Below are 14,154 nucleotides of genomic sequence, written 5' to 3' on the forward strand. Positions count from 1 at the left end.
AAAAAAAAAAAATTACTACAGAGTTTTGTCATTTTTATGAATTGATTCTCAGTCTAAGTCATTTCTTTTTCAGATCCCAGCCAGTGTGATGCTTTCTGGGTTGACCACCCACAGCAACAGCAGATCAAAAGGGGGCATACATAAATCAAGTATGTGACACTAGAATGGGGTGGCCAAATTGATTAGCATAAAGGGCCTTAAAAATACCTCCATCATTGCGCAGAGCCACACTGCCACAGCTACACTAGCATACAGTGCTAACTGAATGAAACTGAATATCATCAAAAGGTCGGAGAAAGGCGAGACGCCGATGAACATTGGTTATTTTAGGGGGTATTAATGCCTTAATTCCCACTTCGGTGGAAATTCGGATTACGTCGCAACTCGTCCGTAACCCGATGACCGCCTGTATGGGTGTTTCTCAGAAAGTACGACCCAGGAGTTTAACATGAGAGCTCCAAAAATTACTCAGCCCTTTGTTCACAAGGGACTGTAGAATGTCATGGTCTGCCGTGGTCCTCCTGTGTGTCATATTGGAGCACTTGTCACTTGGGTACCGAGGACTCAAACAAAAAAATTGTAATGAACTATTTTTACTCTTGAACAGCTTCACTACCTTCATACAAAGATATCCAGTTGAAAAACTAGTCCAAATTACCAATTGTATGTTGACAATGGACTCTGAATGGTGAGCAATGGCCGTCAATTACGAAGCGTTTCTGAAGAGGCAATGGTAGACACCAAAAAATGATCAGCGTTTGTGTCGCAAAATATGTAATCCCAGCAACTGAAATGGGCGTCAAATGCTGTCAACTCGGGCGCAGGAATACACTAAAGAAATAGTGTGCATTACCAATAAAAAGGACCCCCTGCTTGACACACAGCTTACTTGGTCATTGGATAAAAAAATATTTTTTCAAAAATGTCAACATTGTATTTTGCAGGGAAACCATTGATTGTCCGGTTCTATTTACTGAATTCCTTTGGCTGGATTGTGGGTGGCACCCTGTGGACACCTGAAGTAACGAACGTAAACAATTTTTTTCTGCCAATGTATTATAACATTAAGGACAGCGTGGGACTCGATTAAATTGTATTATGTTATGAACATTCTGCCAGTTTATTGGTAACAACTGTTTTTGAAAGTGAATTTTGCGGTTATAAAGAGCTCTTAATTACATGGGTGTGTTGGCATGTCACGAAGAGGAAGTGGCCTCGATGCCTATTTTTCACCACTCAAAATACATTCACGCACAAACAACTGCACAAATCTCAGTCAAGTTATTTATACCTCCAGTCTGTCTGCAATATTGTAAGCAGTGAAATCTGGTGATTGATTGTAAAGGGAAGAAAATAATTACACTCGAAGAGGGTCAGCGTGTGACCATCCGATTGGACCACACTTTCTGAGAATCACCCATATCAGTTCACTCAGTAGGACACAGGACACTGTTTTACAATTTTCAGCTGTGGCTAAACTTAAGTTGCGATAACTTATGTGTCTATGACAACAGGGCCATGTTTTGATTTCACATGTTTTAGCGTGGGGAAAAGCCATATAAACATTGACACTGGGATTGGCGGACATGGTGAGAAGGGCTGGTTCATTGAGTTTCGTATTGTTTATTTCTGCTGTTATCCTTGTCAACATTAGCATGGAGTGCACTGAAATGACTTGCAGGTTTGAAGCACTCAGACACGACAGGAAGATTTGCCACAGCAAACAAAGGCTACCCATGTTGCTTGACAATAATACTTATAATAGTCCTTCCATTCAAACAAGATGTCCGATATGATCTGTGCTTTGCTTTTCATTTCAACTCCATCCATCTACTGTATTTCTGTACCGCTTATCCATATTAAGGTCATGAGTGTGCCAGAGCCGATCCCAGCTCACTTGTGGCGACAGGCAGGGTACAATCTGGAGTGCTTAGTTGTCAGCAAATCGCAGGTCACATATTGACAAACTGAGACAACAATTCATAATCACATTCATAACTATGGACAATTTTTTTTGTACCTTTTTTTGTACCTTACATGTAGGAGTGGGCGATATGACGATATTAGATAGTTAAGTGGTTTAACATGTTCACGATCTCTTGAAGCCAAAAGATCGTTTGATCTTCTACATGGCACATTCTAAACAGTTTAGCTCTATGGCGGCGCAAAGCCGCTGACGCGTTTTTTTTTTTTCTATTCATGTTTTGTTTTTGTTTTTTTTTAATGTTTTTTAATATATTTTATGTTTAAGATATTTTTAATTGTGCTTTTCATTTGTTGTTTTTTTGTTCATTCACTGCGATTGACATGTCTTTTCACAGTCCAGCCATTCAATCCCAGGAAACTATTTATATTTTTTTTATATTTTTTTCAAAAGTTAGGGTAAAAGAGTGTCTGAACATGTCTGGCAGTGAATGAGTTAAATGTACTACATGAATAAAGTGGTTTGCTATGGTATGGTATGTTCAAAAAAATTATCGTTACTCCCTAATATATACATTCACAAATTTCTACTGAAATTAATTGCTACTTACTAGGCAAGACAAGTTTATTTGTATGGCACATTTCGTGCACAAGACAATTCAGAGTGCTTTACATAAAACATCAAAGCATTACAGAAAGAGAAACAAAACATTAAGGATTACAAAAATCAAAATCACAAAGAGTAATTGGAGTCAAATGATTAAAAGCAAGATAAATAAAACATTTTTTAAAAATACCGTGCAGATTTCATGCATATGTGCATGAGAACAAAAATGTTTTTAACCTGGATTTCAAAGTGTCTGCATTTGTTGAAAGTTTAATGTCCACTGGCAGTTTGTTCCACTTTTTTGCAGCATACCTAAGTGCTGCCTCCCCATTTTTAGTCTGGACTCTGGTCTGGACTAGCTGGCCTGAGTCCTTGGATCTGAGGGCCTGCTGGGTTTATATTCTTTGAACATATCATGATGTATTCTGGGCCAAAATCACTCTGGGATTTGTAAACAATCAGTAGAGTTTTAAAAACTGTTCTGTATGTGACAGGAAGCCAGTGTAGAGATTTTAAAACTGGTGTCATGTGTTCAGATCTCTTAGTCCTGGTTAAAACTCTTGCAGCAGTGTTCTGGATGAGCTGCAGCTGTTTAATGCTCTTTTTGGAGAGTTCTTTTCAAAGGCCATTACAGTAATCCAGTCTACTAGAGATGAACGCATGGATGAGTTTCTCCTGGTCTTTCTGAGAGAGAAAACATTTAATTCTGTTGATGTTTTTAGATGGTAAAAAGCTGATTTGATGACAGCTACTATATTGTTGTTCTATTTCTGTATGTTAGACGGTTCAGCTGAGAACAAAGGGAAATCATCTCTGGAGATGTTTCGTGCTAGAAAAAAGAGTGCTAACCTGGCAGAACAAAAGACCATTGATGAAAACCTCAAATGTGTCAGGACAATGAAGGTATGGTTTTACTAGGTATTTTTTATACCAGTGGTGCCACACCCTTTTTCAGCCTGAGAGCTACTTATGACCGACATGACCAAGTCAAAATGATCTACCACCCACTAAAAATGCAAAACACATTATTTATAAATACATTGAGAATTAACTTTATATATACTGTATATGCTGGTGTACCTTGCATGACTGCATCAACCTATATAGAACAATACAACAAAAAAATGTTTTGTAATTACGTTACTCTGATGACTTGCACTGAATGGAATCAGCGAGGGACGCATAGTCTGGACAGTAGCTGCTGATAGCCAGCTTCAAGCAGATTTGCAGCAACAACAAACCGCCCATTCGCTCCATTCGGCGCGTATAAAACAAGTCAACTTTTTTGCACACGTTGCTAATGCGAACAATATTGCTGTCTTTGTAAAGTTCAAGAACTTTGAAAAAAAAAAAAAAAAAGCTGCTGAGTGAACAGGACGCTATGCCCGATGCTGACTGGCTGCCGCGAAGCGGAATGGCAAAAGAGTTGACTTGTTTATACGCGCGGAGTGGAGCGAATGGGCGGATTTCCGGTGCTTCACTCCGCGTCCCACCGCTTCAAACGCATAATTCGCACCACCCCGCACGCAACTGCGCCCGCCCGCACGAACTACATTGACTCCAATTGAAACGCCCCCAACGCAGTTGGTGTGAACGTAGCAATACAGTAGTGAGGACGGATGATAGGCTGGTGATCTACCCACGATGCCTTTGCGATTGACCGATCGATAGCGATCGACGTAATGGGCACGCCTGGTTTATACGTATAATACTGTGTATGTATCTATGTATATTTATGGCATTCTGAGTGGGCATTTATACATGCCACACTAGGTCTTTTACATGTACGGTTGAATATTTGTTGTTTAACCATGAGCTTAAGTGTACTTTTCAGTGAGATTTTGACTTTTCAAGTTGACTTAATATTTATGAATAATATTCTATCATGTCTGTTTCGATTCACATTTGTATCCGAAAACGGTTAGTTTTAGTCTGTTCTGTTGGGCCCGAAACCTAAGGTATGCTTTGAATTTTGGGCCCCTGTGCAATTGAGTTTGACACCCCTGCTATAGGGAATTCCTTGTTTTCTTGTCCGACAGAACATACCAGTAGTAACAGAACCAGAAAGAATGCTAGCAAGACAGGGGACAGAGCAGTCTCATGGTATGTAATTGCCACGCAGCTCAGTCCCAAAAACAGTATTTTATGTGTAACAGAAACATCACTCTCTCACTCACACTTCCAGAGGATTCTTTTGTGCCCGACACCCAGCCTATAACTGATAGAAACACGTAAGGACAACAATAAAGCTATGTAACTCATTACCCATTTTTAATGTGCAGTATATGGTATACTGCTTGTGATAGTACGTCTGATAATTCTTCTGTGTTCACCTTGTAGGTCTCAGAGGAACAAACCGTCACTTTTGGAAATACTCAAAAGGCCAAAACAAAAAAACAACCTTCTGCCAAATTCTGGTAAGGAATGTACACACACGGTATCATCCCGAAATGTAGCAATGTGACAAGTGATTGCTATCTTGGTAGGATTAAAAAAATAATAATAATAATAATAAAAAGATGGAATGAGCACTTCAAATGGCTATAAAATCCTCCAGGGCAAATACATTCACAAAAAAACAATGATCACGGTTTAAGTCCATTTTTGGGCCGTATGTGATGCAGTTAGAAACATCTCGGTAATTTTTAGGGGTTGACTTGGAGAACCCCTTGTAATTTTGGCTCGCATGAGCTTTTTTGTGGATATATTCTGCTGAAGCATGTCAGGTAATGGAAGAAGGCGTTCCTCAAGTGGCAATCAAAATGAAAGGATCGATTGTACTGTAAGTGGGCATGCGTGCACCACCGCCAAACATGAACAAGCATCAGCTAAGAATTAGGGCCTTTAAATGAGCATCTTAATAAGAAACCAATTCAAAACCAAATTCAGCATGGCCAATTATATTAATTTGTGCATTTTTGTAGAAATATGTTGAGAAATATTGACGTTATACTGTTTCATTGTAGATCCGGTTTGTTTTTTTTGACACCCCCTCTAACCACACAGACACACACACACATACAAAAAGTTCAATTACTCTGGAATCCATCATCCGATTTTCAAAATTCTTGGTACAATGTACTTAGGTTGAAGTGGCCAATCCCAACACATGCATCATTTCATAGACTGTCATTTTAGGGGAATCTTGTCACTTTGCTACTAAAAACAATTAAGTGTATCGATCCACAAACTGTTAATATTGACAAGATTTTTTGAAACGGAACCCTGTGATCTCTGTAGAACAATGTTCAAAAGTTGCAAAGAAGCAAGAGCGCCCCCTAGCAGCCCAGACGTTTACAAGCTCGAGTCGGAAAAAGCAGCTCCATACAAAACCCACTCGGCACCTGCAACAGGTAATCAGGGAGAGAAACACAGAGTTTGCGCTGAAAGTAGGTGCCTGAGCCTTGACATTGATGTCTGATCAAAAGAGCTCAGAAGAAAAAGAAAATCTTGGGGGCTCAAATGATTTGGAGCTGCATAGTCCCAAAGAGCTACAAGCCCGGGGGAAACGACTTGACAAAACAATGAGCAGAGGCAGGCAATCATTGGTGGCAGCTTCAACTGAGGCATCTACATCTAACCAGGAAAGGAATTCAAATGACAAGGTATTACATTATTGTTTTATGTCTGTCATTAAAACAACACTTTCTAATGCATTTACATACGGTCATAATGATGAATCTGCACGTTAGAACCTTTAAGTCCAATACTTTTTTATTCTAATTACCCTGAACACAAACACTTGTTGGCTTAAGAAGCACATCTTCTGTTCACAGGAATTGGTATTGAGTTAAAAGCACACCATTTTCATGTTCAAGTACGCTGGTCCATACATATTTCATACATATGTGGCGTACACAGCAATCTTATGAGTAATCGAAAGTTGTCCGGGTTTTAAGTTTTATATGCCATCAAGATCAGCTTTTGCAGATAAATGAAAGCTTGTGGAATAATGATAGTTTTTGTTTTATTCATCGAGAGAGCTATGGAGGCTACAGGCAACATGGTGAAACTCATCTCAAGCTATTATACCAAGAACAAGCAATCCAATGAAACACTTGGAAGTACACCTCAGCGCTTGATTCCACCTAATGTCAGCAGGTACACACACACACATTTTCATTGCATTAATCTTTGTTCTGCAAGAATTTAACATAGGCCAGATGCATCCCTTTACTTGGTCTTTTATTTTTACCCTTGTTTTTGACCTCTTGTTTCAGCTTGCTTTCCACTGGTAAAGTAAGTAACCACTACTTTTAATGTTTTATCACTGAGTGGCCTTGATATACCTTGATTTGCTAAAGATTTTTTTCTTCTTTCCATAGATAAATCCACAAGCAATAGATGAAAACAAATCCCACAGTAAGATCACACCAAATTCAGCAAAGAAAAGGTGATAACATTCAACAGAATGAGATGGCATTTTGGATTTACTGGTAGATTTGAATACATTTCTCTGTTGTACAGAAAAGATGTTTTTGAATTTGACATTGATGAATCATTCAGCATTGGGGTAAATACTGTGTTTTTCTATCTTATGGTGTCTGAATGCAACATTATTGGCTTGTAACCAGTGTTTGCCACGTTTTTTTTTTTTTAGAGAACACACAATACATTCCTTGGCAAATCTGCCACATCAAGCAAGTATGTCTAATTGTTGGCCGTCATTTTTCTATATGGTTAATAAATAGAACAGAGACTATTGTATCTATTTAAATTGATCTTATTTCATTATGCATTTGTTGATTGGCAGAGGTATCTGTGACTCTTCAGTGCACATTACCACAACCAGGACAAGACAACTGGCAACAAAAGTATGTCTCCTTTTTTGCCACATACTGTAATTCAGTCGTTTTGGGTATGATGAATGAAAACGTGGCAATTGGTTTGGGTATGACCTGTACATTGTAGGACAAGCAGAATGGAAGGAATCAACTGTTCAGTGGCAGAGACAATATCAATTCCCCAGATGTCAGCTGGCTGAGAGAGTCAAGCAAGAAAGCCAAACTCAAAATGACATATGCCCGAAATCAAACAAACACATCAAAAACATTTCAGCCTAATTCAAGTATAATATTTGTCTTGCTCCAAATCATATATTAAAATATTGACAAAATGGTCAATGAAAATAGAATGCTGATACATGATAATTAACATATTTCCATAAATGTTTTTCCCCCATGGTAGATAAATTCCAGGTTGTACCCCAAAGCTTCCCAAAACCTTGTAAAAGCAATGCAAGACTCAAAAAGGTAAGGATGGTAGAGAAATAATGTGCTCATGATACATTACTTCAGTCAGCCACAAGGTGTTGTTATTCACTAAAAGATAATTCATATATAGAAGGCAATGGAATTGCCAAAGAAGGACATTCCAGAACCTGGCAAACCCATCAATGTCAGCAAAAGACCCCGGCGAAGTACAGCCTTAGCCAAGAGCTATAAAGAGCCAGACACAGATGAGAGCCTGTCAGAATCTGAGAAGCCTCAAGCAACCAAGGTAAGAACCTTTCACAAATTGTCACTTACTTTGTTAAAAAAATACATTAAATCACTGTGCTTTTAACCTTTACTCATATCCTGATTCTGTGGTTGTTTCACAGTACACCAGACTACATCTATATCACATAATGTTCAAAGGCATCCATATACATATCGTCCATACATCTCTGTTTGCCAGCAGGCATGTGAAATCACTCAACCAAACAAGTCCATTGTCACAAAGTTCCGTGCCCAACAACAGACGTTGAAGTGTCCTCGTCCTGACCACAAGGCCTCCCTTTCCTCCATCGAGAAGATGCGATGTAAGTAATTTAATGATAAGATGAGTTGTGTTGAAATTAGCTACATTTGTATTCGCTATGATGATGATGAATTTATTTTGAACATGTTAAAAATGGACTACTGTAAGTATGAGTAAGTTCTCTTGCGAGGCAAAAAATACAAACAAACATACCACAGAAACAAAGCATCAACAAAAGCAACACAAGAGAAAGTTACACAGTAATCAACAGTCACGAGAAAGGAAATACCCACTTTCATATACACGTTCGAAAAGGAGTAGGAAGAAGTATAAACTTATCTGATCAATTTGTCAAATACTGGTCAAATACCCTACGGTAGTTCTACGTCATACGGTCTAATATTATATACAGATTTGTGCACAATGTATCAAATGCTGTACACTTTACAATACACTACCATAAATATGTGGTCATACACTAGGGCTGCCATGATTAGTCGACTAATCACGATGACGTCGACGATCAAAATCGTCGACAATTTATTTTAATCGTCGACGCGTCATATATTTGTTTATTTGGCACATTATTTTTCTTTCGAGACTGCTGCGCCTCGCTCTTCTCCCGCTGGCTGTTTTCCTATCTGCAACGCACATGCGCAGTGGTGGTGGTAATCCGGGTGATGTAAACAGAAGCATTGTGGGTAAAGTAGCGTAAACCTTACACTGTAAGGGCATATTCGTGTTGGCAACAGAGTCCGAAAGTTACGGCGCATTTCACCAAATATACTCAATACAATGCAAACTTGCCTTTCATGGCAGCACGATGGGGATGCCCAATCATTTAAAAAAAAAAGGAAGCAAGTTATAGCCTATGCCTGATTTCATATCTGACATAGGCACAGTTGTGTCGAGAAGCTAGCTGCAGTTAGTATACACACGTTACGGTGTGTTTGATGTAACGCTCCTATTTGTTATGCTAACACGTCGTAGCATCTTCTATGGATTAAGCTGCCATTATTCAGTGAACTTGTGTTGATTAACAACCAAAACTCTGTGCCTGTTCATGCCTGTGGTGGACATCGAAGCAGGAAGCGCACGCTTGCTCCCTCTCTCTCTCTCACTCGCGAACGGAGTGATGCGTTCATGAACTGGGAAATATCAGCACTCAACACTAAAACGACATACTCATCGGCATCACATAACAATAAAATCCATAATTAAGTTTGTTGTAATATACTATGTTATCAAAAAAAAGGTCTTCCTTTTTTTGTTACGGGTGCATACCACATTTTGATTGTGTACTATCAATTTACTACTTTTAAATCATGCATACTAGTGAAAAGAATAAAAAAACCTTTTTGATAAAGTTTAAATTAACACAAAATTAAAAACCAACCAGTGTTTACTTTAGTTTTCTTTAGTACAGAGCATTTGCCCAATTTACTCCTCTGATTTCATTACCTTCCGTTAAAAAAAAAAAAAAAAAAAGTCTTGGTGCCCAAGAAGAGTGAAATATGTGTACAAGTACTTATTTTTTGTATTCATAGATAACTTCACTGTAGTGCAACTCTGCATAGTGTATAGTTTTGGTTAAATTTTAAAACGCACTAAAGAGTTAGAGCTAAAAATGTGGCCAGTGTATCGCCATCAATTTAAGTCGCTCCTTTATAAACATGTCAGAAATGATGGCTTAAGTTGCAAAGTTTAATACAAGTTGAATGTACTATCATCTTGTCTTCATGATTAGTTTGTACATAAAGAATTTAATCTGTAAGCGAATGATGCTTATTATAAGAGCAGCAGCTTGCTGCTGAAATTTGCCGATATTTATATATTGTCCGATTAGTCGACTAATCGCGACTACTGTTAGTGATTAGTCAACTAGCAAAATAATCGCTTGTGGCAGCCCTATTATACACTCTATACTATTAGACTAGATAGAATACTATATGGTTTAATTCTGAAACAGATACTTGTATACATTAATATAACTCCTAATAATGATTAGTTAATATAGTCATTATTAATAATAAGCAATGTTCTTTTTAAATATATATTTATACATACACACTTATACCTATGTCCTCTTCTATAACAATACCAACAATAATAATAATAATACTACAATATTGATGATAATAATAATATAACATAGTCATTGTTGTTACAACTCATTCTTATCTTTCCTATACTTCTCAAAAATGTTGATTTTATATTACTTTTTGAAGTGGTGTATGTTTGGACATGTCACAATTAAGTCTGTTCCAGATTTTCACTCCCAACACAGATATACAAAAGCTTTTTCACTGTTGTCCTTGAGTAGAGTACTTTATCTTTAAGTTATGTATTCACCTCAAACCATAGCCACCCTCTCTCTCTGAAAACATATCTTGGATCCTGCCCGGAAGTAAGTTATTTCTCGCTTTATATTATAATAGTACAGTTTTAAATTCCACTAGATCAAACAATTTGAGAATTTTAGACTGTAGAAACAGTGCATTTGTGTGGTGATGGGGTCCAACATTATGAATTGCTCTTTCAGCTCTTTTTTTTGGCAAAATGAACAGAGGGTGCAGTGAATTCTTGTGTTCCTCCAAACTTCTGAACAGTAATTTAAATATGGTAGTACCAGAGAGTTGTACAAGATGTGTAATGATTTCTGGCTGAGAAAATGCATTTATTCCCTGCATTTATTTCTCTGGCGTGCGCGCTTTGACAGTGAAATTTTTTTTCTGTTCATTTATTCGAAAATGTCATCTACACACACAGTTACATGCGCCGTTGTGGTCATAGCACGTCACAATAAAGTGGTCCTGAGAGCTGCAATATAGAGACTTTGTAGGAAATCATGTTTTTTTTTTTTTAAATTGACTTTAGTTTTTACACTACATATGAGATATTGCAAGCATTTGTTATCAATCCCCCTTTTAAAATCAATGGAAAAATAGTTTAACAAACTATTTACTGGCTTGTGATTTCAAAACTTGTTATCCACCAATTTGTTGTGTATTTGTGTTAATATAAGATGGTCATACATTTATATGGGTTCACAGTCGTAACGGCCCTCCAAGGGACACCAAAACTATGATGTGTCCGTGACAAAAATGAGTTTGACACCCGTGATCTAGGCCAACTTTTGATCGTCTGTGCTTGTTTTGGACCTCTACAGTCCCTGACATGCCCACCCAGTCCCTGGAGGTGGGCTTCTCCCCTCTAGTCAACATGCCACTGACTTCCTCACCAAAGGAGGTAAAACACTGTCTCAGGGTACTAATTATATGGTGGTATTGTCTCGTGATTGTTGTTGGTTAAGGTCTGCTGGTTAAAGTCTGCTTACAACATTTAAGAGATGTATAACAGCAAAACTCAGAATCCAGTTCAAATGACTTCAGAGCAGTTGCCTGGAATTTGTCAACTTTGTGATATAGACTTACCCGTAGGGGTGGGAACGATAATCGTTTTTTCGATGCATCGTTTGTTTTATTAAAAAGATGAAGAGGTCCCGTCCTTGTTTTCTCCGCCCAGGGAGATTCTTGCTCTCTGGTTCACTTCGCCAACTGTCCTTTTTCACACACTGTTCAACACTACCCTCTTTTGTACTGCACAATATCACATCCTAACATAAATTACATGTGAAATAAAAGTCACCAATCAGTTGCAATATTATTTAAAAGAAAATATACTACCAGGTGCTACATTAGGTTAAATAAAAGCAGCGTTCATTGCTAAATTACACAGTAATATCAATGAGATGGTGCATATTGCACTTTCAGGTATTAAAATACAGGTTACACTAAATCAGATTAATTTGCATGTTTTTATAAGCGATTTGTTTTTGGATTAGTTACAGACATTTGTTCCAACAAATGCTGCCATTGGCAGTTTTTGAAATTTGTGTTGACACACATAAACGAGGTTGCCTTGCCACTTTAATAAAAGTCAAAGTGTGAAATATAAATCCTTGCTCTTTCTTGAGTTCTGCAATTCTTTTAAAAAACGTACCAGTGTTTTAGATGAACTCTAAAATGTAAGCCAGGGGTGCTCACACTTTTTCAGCATGCGAGCTACTTATAAAATGACCAAGTCTAAAGATCTACCTACAGGGTAGGGTATGATTTGATTTTTTGATTTTTTTGTAGTGGGTAGGTCCTACCCGCTACAAAAATGCAGAACATATATTTATATGAGCCAATATTGCACAACACAATTCCCTATTAACATCTATTTTTTGTTTGTCATCTACCGATGCTACCTTTGTGATCGACGTATTGAGCACCCCTCATGTAAGCCATTGTAGTGATGCATCAGAATCGAATTGAATCGTAGGCCTCTGAATTGGAAATCAGCCAAATCCTGTGCGTCTGAATCGGAATCAGATCAAATCGTGAGGTACCCATAGACTCCCACCCCTACGCACCTGCCATATGAAAGTCACTGATGTTGTGCGGTAATGTACTTGACAAAATGTAAACTATATGGAAATTTGGACAAATTGTTATGGAAGTGAAGTTCTCTACATTGGCAGCTCTGGAGTCTGCGTCACTGCAGATGCTGCACTGATCTGCCTGTTGATCTAATTCCTTAAGGTGACCTGCAAATATGCAGGTTTTCAGTGTAGTAATTTTTGTCCAGCAGCTCTGTATACTCTATTTTCCATGTTGCTCTTATGTCACTTGTCATTTGACATAGTTTCTCTCCATCATTGTGTTCTTTTCTTTATTTTTAGAAAAATATGGTCCAGCTGCCTTCGCTTCCACTGTCCTTTTCCCCCATGTTTACGCCCGCAAAGCTGTCCCCCATCTCCCCTTCACAGTTTTCCAGATCCACCATAAATCCTGACCTTAATTCCAGCTTCAGTCAGGAAACTTCTGTATCTCAGGTGTCCCTCAGTCTGTCATTTACCGTTGGTGTTCAGCATAGCGCAATTGCCTCACAGGCTGTTTGCCAGAAAACAGAGGTATGCTCCACTGTATTTTATATGGATGAAAAGTTAGTCACTTTGAAATAATAGCCGCCCACCATCAAATATGAACAGTTGCATCGTTTTTCATCCTGACAGAAAACACCACATTCGAATCAAGATGCTGTTGATACTTTAGTCTCAGGTAAACTTTGATTTAATCGATCTTCATTTTCATGCTTCTGCATCCAACCACAGACCATGTCTGTAGCACATGAAGATGATTGATATTCAGATATTGTAAAGGCTTCTGTAGTGATGAAAGGAAATATCTGACCCATGTTAAAAATTGCTTTGTAACATTTTGTTGACAGGACCCTGTCGGAAGCGCCACATCTCCTTGTCCAGTAAATCTGAGGAGAAGGAGAGACAAAAAAGGAAGTGCCCCCCTCACTTGAAACCTCGTGTGTTATTCAACTCCTGTAAGAAAAAAATACATTATTATTAAAATCATATGATGCATTAATTGCAGCAAATTATCTCATACCAATTCTTTTGATTTTATTATAAAAAATTATGGCTGGGAAAAATATCGTTTTGAGATGTGTCGTGCCCTTTTGTTCCGATGCCAAGTATTGATACGTTGAGGAAGTATCGTTACTTTCGATACCTTATGTTATTGCCCTGTTTCTGTGTGCGCATTTGATGGGAGCACTACTCAAGCTGTGCACGACTTGGCAACTTGGAGACAGTGTGGGTCCTCGTATTGAGATACGTGTAGTTACACTGAGGACTAGGAGAAAATATGTGTTGTTACATTGCGGAGTAGGAGAAAATCACGATCGAGTTTCATAGTTACAACTTGGTTTTTGGCAGTGTCTGAAGAGCATATGCCTGTGAGTATTGTGGATGCTTCTCTGTGTGCCTTCCTGCAACGTTTGTGGATAAGTGCCGTGATTAGCATGCTAATTTCTGTTAGCGA

At 38.2% G+C, this 14,154-nt stretch overlaps 1 protein-coding gene across 3 annotated transcripts in view; it reads left to right on the forward strand.

Moving 5' to 3' along the window:
- The window catches only part of sycp2 (synaptonemal complex protein 2), a 33,525-nt gene that overhangs the window by 13,605 nt on the left and 5,766 nt on the right, over positions 1–14,154 (forward strand). For 2 of the 3 annotated variants that reach the window (XM_086051723.1, XM_086051740.1), the window contains exons 18-38: positions 74–149; positions 3,312–3,433; positions 4,570–4,633; positions 4,716–4,761; positions 4,871–4,947; positions 5,771–5,883; positions 5,959–6,135; positions 6,510–6,631; positions 6,751–6,769; positions 6,856–6,923; positions 6,998–7,043; positions 7,131–7,174; positions 7,284–7,344; positions 7,442–7,598; positions 7,718–7,782; positions 7,874–8,029; positions 8,210–8,333; positions 11,442–11,521; positions 12,999–13,229; positions 13,332–13,377; positions 13,547–13,654. In XM_086051723.1, the coding sequence (XP_085907849.1) occupies positions 74–149; positions 3,312–3,433; positions 4,570–4,633; positions 4,716–4,761; positions 4,871–4,947; positions 5,771–5,883; positions 5,959–6,135; positions 6,510–6,631; positions 6,751–6,769; positions 6,856–6,923; positions 6,998–7,043; positions 7,131–7,174; positions 7,284–7,344; positions 7,442–7,598; positions 7,718–7,782; positions 7,874–8,029; positions 8,210–8,333; positions 11,442–11,521; positions 12,999–13,229; positions 13,332–13,377; positions 13,547–13,654 (2,002 nt within the window). The remainder of the gene's footprint in view (positions 1–73; positions 150–3,311; positions 3,434–4,569; positions 4,634–4,715; positions 4,762–4,870; positions 4,948–5,770; positions 5,884–5,958; positions 6,136–6,509; positions 6,632–6,750; positions 6,770–6,855; positions 6,924–6,997; positions 7,044–7,130; positions 7,175–7,283; positions 7,345–7,441; positions 7,599–7,717; positions 7,783–7,873; positions 8,030–8,209; positions 8,334–11,441; positions 11,522–12,998; positions 13,230–13,331; positions 13,378–13,546; positions 13,655–14,154) is intronic. The other variant, XM_086051731.1, reaches the window with a different exon arrangement.

The sequence above is a fragment of the Filicampus tigris genome, chromosome 1, assembly GCF_054856515.1.
Source record: "Filicampus tigris isolate MCC_2025a chromosome 1, RoL_Ftig_1.0, whole genome shotgun sequence".
NCBI classification, from domain to species: domain Eukaryota; kingdom Metazoa; phylum Chordata; class Actinopteri; order Syngnathiformes; family Syngnathidae; genus Filicampus; species Filicampus tigris.